The following is an 8,716-nucleotide window of genomic DNA, read 5'->3' on the forward strand; positions in this document are numbered from 1 at the left end:
CTTTGTCGGTAGATTTTTTATTTGTTTTCTTATTATCAGTTGTCATAACGCTCTTATTGTTTACCAAAAATATTCTTCTGTGAACCATAACATTTACTGCAACTTTATTTCTAAAATGCATTTGATAAATAAAGAGTGAAAGTGCTGGCCGTTTTAACTGCATAAGTAGGACACATTTTGAAAAGGCTTAAATAATCAGTTTCCTCTGTTTGCATGACAATTTGGTGATGGTCTCTTTTCCAATGGAGTTTACCTTTCTCTTGTTTTAGATCTCAACCTTTTAACATTAAAAGAATGCAAAATAGAAGAACCCATGAGATTTCTTTTATCCATTTCCTTGGTTGGATTACTATCTTTAATCTTCTAATGTCAATGTTTGTTCAGATCATGTCAATGAAATTATTCGTGTAGGGATTCATCCATTATTCCATCCTTAACCTTAATATCCCGACCTTTATCTAAACCTTTGTTTTCCAATAAATATGGCAAGGCTGTTCAAGATAAGAATGTTGAGTATCGCAATTGACTTACATACAAATCTCCAGGTTCATTTTCTGCTCACATCAAAGCTCGCAGCAATTGTAAAGAAGTTATTAATAAGTCCCAACTAGATTTCGAACACTCCAAGAGTGGAAGCTTGCATCTTGCCCAAAGAGCATTTCGGTTTCTTGCCAAAGATATTGCTGCAACTTTAACCTTTTTCCATCTCTACTGTCACTCTCTATCCCACCAGGTCATCCCACTCTCTACTCCCACGTCCGTTAAAACCTAATGGTTCTATTCCTATGTTACGCAACTATGGGCATATTTAATTTTAAATTTTTGTGAAATTCAAGCAGTTGTTTTTGACATTTCGTAGGCTTTTCATCGCGTCATGCACAAAGGTCTTTTAAAGGATGCTTTCGTATAATGGATTCTCGACTGTTTTCTCTCTCACTGCTTGTTGAAAATTTTGGAATATTGTAATTTGTTTTATAACGTTTCTACTAATGCTGGTGTTCCTCACTATTCAGTTCTTTTTTCCACACTTTTCCTGTTGTACACCGGTGTGCAAAATTTAAGGACCAGTCAGGTTTTCACCTGTAGCTTCTCATAGGAGTGGCCTGGATATGGAAAAAGCATACCAAAGGAACCTCGTGAGGTACAGAAATGATAAAGGAAACAACACCAGCACAACAACAGAAACAAAACGGTACAGAGGGACTTTATTCAAAGATGGCAACATAGCACTGGCTGCCGTGATACAGATGTATCACTACCAAAGATGGAACAAAGGGAAGAGGTGATCCTCAGTAGGAGATATGACCACCCCTAATGTCGATGCAGGCTTTTCACCGCCTGTCCATACTTAGAACAATGTTGTTGATAAGTTCTTGCGGTAACATCGTCCATTCCTCTCTCAGCGCCATCTTCAGCTAGTGAACATTATCTGGTGGGTGTGGACGTGCCGCTAGGGGTCTCCCCAGAGCTTCCCATGTGTTATGTGTTCGATGGAATTTAGATCGTAGAACGGGCAGGCCAATCCACACGAACAATGTCCTCACTTTACAAAAGTATCATAGCTGCAGTGCGATGGGTGTGGCGTTATCATCCATAAACACGAGGGGCCAATGGCACTTCGGAACAGACGCACAAGGGGAAGGATTATCTGATTACCTCAATACAGTAGCGTGCATCGGTTACAGTATCGCCTTCCAGTATCTGGAGTTGTGTACGTCCATCCAAGATAACGCCTCCCCAGATGAGAACACCTCGACAGCTATATCGATCCCTTTCAGTAATATTTGCGGGGTGATATCGTGTGCCAACCTCTCGCCAGATTAGCAGACGTCCAAAATCGCTGCTGAGGCTGAATCTGCTCTGATCGAGTAACAAGTAACGAGTACCTTAAGTAAAGATTTGTGGTTATAACCTTTAGAAACAGTATTGGTCCTTAAATTTAGCACACCATTCTATATTAATGACATTTTTTCGCTGACATAAAATACCATCCATAGTTTTGCACAATGCATTCAACCTTTCAGTTTGAGAAAACTTAACTGCATAAGCATCTTCATCTTCTCGAATATCCACAACCAAATCCTTAAATACTAATCTTCACGTAATTCTCCAAGGGGTGGGACGAAGAAAACCTAGTTAGTTAAGTTCAATCCATTTAAAAGTGGGCCCTGTTTTATTTCGAGTAAAAATGAGTCTAGTGCTCAGATTTCAGACAAGATCATTGTGCTCTATTAGGAATACACTGATGACCTCAGACCCTCTTCACATCATAAAGATTGGTTCATCTGCATCCAAAGAACATCGGTTCTCTTTCGCTCTGGGCATTGCATTTTTTCAAAATAACCACTTCCTCTGTACACATCTAAAATCACTCGTACCGTGGAATATTATTCCCACATCGATTGATGCCAGTAAAACCTCTCCATCTTCAAACGCCATTCAAAAGAGGGAATTCTGGTTAACTGATCGCCCGTCTCTTACAAAGTCCCTCCATTTACTGATATGCGTTTAGTTTCTGCTCTCTCCAAGCAAATCCTGCACATTCTCAATAAGACTGAGATCAGGTGAATGTGGGACACAGGAAAGATGGTGGATATCAGTATCGTGTTCTGGGAACCATTCGTGAACGATTATGGCACGATGTGCTGTTGCATTACCATCCATAAAGTAGTCATCATCTTCGGGATAAAAAGTGTAACACTGCAGGTTGCAGTAGATCTGATACAAAATTCAGTTACTCCCTGCGTGGCATTTCACCTTCCACCGATATCAATGGACCCAGTCCGTGCCAACAATACATTCTCCATGCCATGATACCACCTCCAGATGCTTGGAGTGTCTTAACAAGGCCAGCAAGGTCCATCGTTTATAAGGTACTTACCCGCCACACCCTCTGTCAAACAGCAGTGCAAAAGAAAGTGTATGGTGATTCGTCGAACCAGATAGTTTTCTTCAATTATTCTACTGTCCAATCATGGCTTTCTCTGTACCCCTTCAAGTGGACTTTTTTCCCTGAAACAAGTATCTTCCGAATGGACAGTCATGGTGGCATATTGTTTTGTGGAAGGCGCCGCCGGTGGTTTCCACTTCTGCGCCATTGTTCTTTGTGAAGGAGTACAGAAGCTCTGTAAAAGCCAGAAAAAGTGTAATGTCTGGTATGTGTAAGTAATGTTATGTTCTGCTGTTGTGTCTCTGGCTACTTAGGCGCAGGGTCCCTAGTAGGACACTGCGTTGCCCGCCATTACCGTTGGGAGTAAGGTCAGGCTGGCTATTATACTTTGGATGACCTCTGTAGGATCACCTGAGCTTCCTGACGGAAACAAAATTAAAAAAAAAAAGTTTGAAAAGAGTAAGTAGGGAAATAGTGAAGAAACGAGGGTCAGAATGTGGTTAATTGAGAATAGGCCACGGAGAATGAGCCTACTAGAGATGGAAATAGGGAGGAGTGGAAAAGGGAATTGGCCCAAAAGGGAACAGTCATAGGAGACAGAGGCTCTCATGGAACCGTCATATTAGGCCAACATGGCAGGAATAAATCGTATCCCAGAAGAGGTTTACAAATTATCCCAACCGGAAGTGGTCAGCAACTGGAATTATCCCAGAAAGGGTTACTTGTATCCTACCCCGGCTGGCGGTCAGCAAATGGGATCTGTCACACTGTGTGTGACTAGCGGATGAGATGTTTCATCTCGCACTCCACAGGATTCCCACAGGAGGGGTTTGTAACAGATGATCCCACACTCTGATCGAAGTGTCAGCAAGGATTCATTAGGTGCTACTACTGTGGTCTCAGAACTTTTCGGTACTACGACCAGTTGGTCTTAATAGGGTCAACACCATCACAGACCGTGAATCATGTTTTCACTTTGGATATTTCTCAGGCGGGTAGTTTGTCTCCTTTGAAAAACAGATTTAGAGTACTCTTTAAAGGCTATGTAGTAGCATTCTTCCCTGAGGAACAGGTGCTCAGAGTTTCCTGGATTATGCCATCAGGTTTCTATCAAGATATGTCGTCATAAATAACTTTATTGTTCTCCATATCTTTCGGAGAAAGTATTTAGTTTTTCAATATTACATTTTTCTATGAATTTTGTATAGATAATAGAATTTGAGTTCAATGTATCTTTTAAAATGGGTTTGCAAATTTTACACTTGAATTTGTATGCTTGAGTTAGACTTTTTTGACGTTAGTAACAGTTATATAAGATTTATCAAAATGTGATATCAAATCTGACTGTGCAGTTGATGCATTAACTGCATATTCAGTTTTTATTTCAAAATCTTGGAAGAAAACATAAAATTCTTAAAGTGTCCTTCATTCTCATAAATGCTAATTCATAACCGACAAACAAATATTTTGCGACAATTCACAATTTATTGATTTCTTTCGGGTGTGCAACTGGATTTCAAGAGAAATCAGCTGACATATACAGTGATTATAAGGTGCAAAGAGTTCAAATCTTGAAACCATCACTCGGGCCTATATCTTGTTCACAGTAAATTACTCAGAGAATATAAGCTAACATCTTAGATTAGGAAGATACAAAGTTCTTTCGCATAGTGTATTCAAGCAAAATATAGATGTAATATATAGTAATGAGGATCTTCAAAATTGTTTGTTAAATTTTAGGTGCTTTCATATAAAAGAGGTTTTCATATAAAAAGAAATAAGAGATTTTCAGATTTAATTACACGACCAATTGTTCAAATATCCTATTGGTCTATTAAAATTCATCTTAAAAAATTACAATTTAACTATAAATCCAAGCATTAGACATCTGGATTTATGCACCATTTAAATAGCATTTTTGATGAAAACCGAAAATATTTTCAATAAAATAAAACTTATTGTTATTATTGTCAAGATGTGGACATTAAAGTTCATAATAAAACAGTGAACATTCGGCAAGCATTCATGCGAGAATACGCCATAAAATTTTACAATAAATATATTTTATTCTTCGCAATTTCCAGAAATAGTTGGTGTTTCAGGCTCATAACGTTTAAGGATATTCTCATCTTTGTGTTCAATAAATTTTCTTTTCTTCAAGGTACGTCCAACTACCAACTCAGTGATCCACACAAATGTACAAATCATCAGTCCGACCAACCACATGTAGAACACAGGGATGACATTGTGGATGCGTAGGCGGTAATCAATTTTTTGCTCAATGCTGTGGCATTGGTCATACTTCGCTTCAAATCTTTTATTCACCATAACGGGTATTCCAGCTTCAAACATGCCAGTTATTCTGTAAAAAAATTGAATGAGCCTTGAATGTGAAACAGAATTACACGCGGTTTATTACGAATAAGGCATATTTAATTTTAATGAATATAAATAATAAATTAATTCACAGATCTGAACCCTACTAAAAGTAAAATACAGATTTTAAATTATTAGCGAAAATAATTAATGGTCCCTAAGAAGAATGAATTCAGCTCTCATCAAGCCTCAGGACTCGATATCAAATTACCATTAATCGTGGAATAAATTGTCTATTTACCTGTAATTGACGTTCTCCTTGATTTCTGCAGATAAACCTCTCCTAAATGCAGAAACTCCCATAAATTGGCTGACGGGTACCTTTCCAATGTGATAATTGCAGATTCCATTTTGTTTCTTTTTGTACCGATCGATTCGGTTTAATGCTACTTCAACGTCCAACACAATAACGTGTGTACCCTTGCGAACCTTCCGAAACTCATCGTCTCCCAATTTCTCCATCAGGTTGCCTTTCATCCTCTCCCACAGCGAATTATACAGGGAACTCTCCCTGGCAGCCTACAAATGAAACATGCATGAAAAAAGAGAGATATTAGGAAAACTCTAATTCAAAAAATAAATATATTCACAAAACAGATCTCAATAGGACATACCATCTTTGGACACCATGTTATTTCTGGATACCATACTGTAGATATGGTATCCAGAACCATACTTTAGACTGTAGTTATCAATTAACTCAATATAATGAAGGAATATTCAAATCTGTAAGAGATGGAGTTACTAGAAGCAAAGTAACCTCATCTGTTAGAGTTTCTATTAACTAACTAAAAAGTAAAAAATGGAGTCACATTATTTCTAGCAATACTCCACTAGAAAGAACGACATAGTGCTTCCACTACATTTATATTTCATTTACAGTATCCAAATTCTAGATCAGAATTATTTCTCGCTAATTTCAAAGGTGGTGCTCGCTTAAAATAATATGAAACTTCATTTATACTACACGTAAAGATTTCTAAGGAACACCGATGGGACATTTATTTTCAGTGTGTAGACAAACAAAAAGTAAAATTTTCTACTCACTCTGAAATAATGCTCAAAGACTGTGCCTCCCCAGACTAGAGGAACCATTCCAGCCTTGGCATTGACATCCTCCAAGCTCTCTACTTCAGGGACAATTTTCCTTGCCGTTACTTGGGTTGTGACGAGTCCTCTGAAGACATTTAAGACGATCAGTATTAAATAGAGCAGCCAGACCAGCTGGAGAATACCAGATGATATTCTGTACGGTTCCTTTATATATTGCATCGGATTTCCTGATGCAGGGAACAAAGTGGGATTAAAACAATATATTTGTATACCGTATATCTCAATGGAAAATCGTGACATTTTAAGAAGTATTAAGAACGAATTATATCAAAAACATTCGTACAGGAAAGTTGTAATTGATTGAAAGTCAAGCCATATTTTTAAAGTCTTTATTTACCTTGAGATAGGAAGAGATGGACGTAGTTAAATTCTTTTGAGATCCATTTCAAATACATTTCACCGGGAGTTGGGTGTTCCAGCTGTTTCAACTTTTCAATGGTAACTCTCAAAACTGTAATAACTATCAAAGTCGTGAGAAGTATAAGCCATACCTGAAACGAAGTTGTAATGTGTTATTGTTATTTCAGAGAAAAGAGATCTTGTGTGCAATTTACAAATACAATTTATAAACGGGGTATATCATATCATTTACAAACAAATCGAGGCAGTCGAATATTAAATTTTGCTAGATGCGTTTTGAAAAGTAAGGTAGCGATATTTTGCAGGAGTGAATCGAATTAATATCTATTTGCTGTATATGCAATGAGTAAAATTAAGAAGACAACGGATTCTTACTTACTTGAAAGGAAAATATGTTCAAAAGGCAGTTTAGATCTGCATGCTGTTCCACAGTTCGACTTATCAACACCCAGTATTTATCGATCAAAGGATTGCTAAATTCGGCAGCCTGATGACGACTATATGATGGAAAGAATGGTCCGACTCCAATATCTGCTTCCTACAAAATAATTAAAACAAATTTCTGACCCTTTATGCAACATTCTCCAAAAGGGAACTTATAATTTGAAGTATTAAAAATCTTTTAACTTAGCAAATAAAATGCTTCTGCATAAAATAAGATTCCGCTGAAGATCCTTACGTTTCTTTGCAGCATGCCAATGATTCCAGTGAAATTTCCATCCTTTTGCATGGAGCCATAGTTCTGTTCTTTTGTAAGTTCATAACTGTTAAAGATAAATTGAATTAGAATGCAATGCCCTTAAAATGAAACTTCGATAAGAGTATCCATTTAAAAGGATTTACATTTGTAAAGTGAAGTAAGATTTGTAAGTTAAATAATTTACCTCAGATTCGTTGAAGATATAAAAGAATGCAGCATATCCACAAAAAGACCTTCTGATGCATTCCTCGCTCTATTATAAGCAGCGAAAGCAGTTTCCTAGAACCAGTTAGCAAACTACTCATTAGATATTTCATTAAAACAATATCAGCATAAAGATTCCAATTTCAAATTGATCATTGCGATTAATGATCCATTCAAATTCTCAATCTACTTTCGACAGAATGAATGCATGTTTATATACGAGTAAGAATTAAGCTTGCAATCTGTTTTACTTACCGGATAAAGTATTCGAACATGCGCCATTCTGGTTTGGTCCAAGAACAAAGCGTTTAATATCTGAAATACAAAACACATTCTTATCGATCCACAAAAGCGAGTTGGAGATTTGAATTAAAAGAAATTTTCTGTCCAGAGTGGTCGACTTTTAAGAAATTTCATTCGGATTTTTGTTCCGCGATTTTCTTAACTAAATCTTATTATCCAAAGATTCAATATGAAAAAACCAGTTGAAACCAGACTAAAACACAAGGTAATAGCGTGCGGATGAGCGAGGCTTCCTCCATTAGACATTTAAATCAAAGTTTATATTTTTTTCAAACAAAAAACTTAACTGTCCATAGCAGTACTCATGAGTGAACACAATCCGCATTGCTCTGTTTAGACTGAAATAGATTCAACCTGTGAGAACCATCTCTTATGTAAGAAAGAAATTTCTTCTTTGGCAAGAAGGCTCGATATTCGATGGTGTGGTTCTAGAATTTCTGGAGACCGACTATATGAAACAATGTATTTTAGCAACCAATGAAAATCTCCATCAGTTATGTATCATAAGTCTGTAGCATTACATGTATATTCATCTTTTTAAATAATTCACTTCAGGATTAGCACTTCATTCGGATTGTTAATTAGCTAATAAGAATTCATTGGTCTAATACAAAACAGAACTACAATTCTGACTTCGAGGTACTCACCGCAAGCGAATCCTGAAATTTTGTTTACCTTTGCTGAAACTGTGCGGCAACGAAGAACTACAGCTGATGTTCTCAGTTTAGAAAGATAAATAAATAAAGGGTGTAGAGTTCTCCAATCAGAAA

General features: G+C 37.0%; 1 protein-coding gene across 1 annotated transcript; it reads right to left on the reverse strand.

Moving 5' to 3' along the window:
- Positions 1–4,954: 4,954 nt before the first annotated feature.
- On the reverse strand, positions 4,955–7,925 carry LOC150090606 (glutamate receptor ionotropic, delta-2-like). The gene is made up of 8 exons (XM_090386780.1): positions 7,899–7,925; positions 7,624–7,718; positions 7,419–7,503; positions 7,119–7,277; positions 6,717–6,870; positions 6,314–6,546; positions 5,508–5,785; positions 4,955–5,252 (listed from the first exon to the last, which is right to left on the reverse strand). Exons 1-8 carry the CDS (start codon positions 7,923–7,925, stop codon positions 4,955–4,957), a joined length of 1,329 nt encoding a protein of 442 aa, XP_090242906.1.
- Positions 7,926–8,716: the final 791 nt, after the last annotated feature.

The sequence above is a fragment of the Mastigoproctus giganteus genome, chromosome 1 (genome assembly GCF_048544385.1).
Source record: "Mastigoproctus giganteus isolate SK-2022 chromosome 1, ASM4854438v1, whole genome shotgun sequence".
NCBI lineage: Eukaryota > Metazoa > Arthropoda > Arachnida > Uropygi > Thelyphonidae > Mastigoproctus > Mastigoproctus giganteus.

Excerpts from the sequence above, each read along its gene's own strand:
- LOC150090606 (XM_090386780.1), bottom strand. The coding sequence starts at position 7,925 with ATGGCGCATGTTCGAATACTTTATCCG. Across the intron at positions 6,547-6,716 it reads CCATCTCTTCCTATCTCAAG|GAAATCCGATGCAATATATA; the intron begins GTAAATAAAGAC and ends TCCCTGCATCAG. Across the intron at positions 5,786-6,313 it reads TCTTTGAGCATTATTTCAGA|GCTGCCAGGGAGAGTTCCCT; the intron begins GTGAGTAGAAAA and ends TTTCATTTGTAG.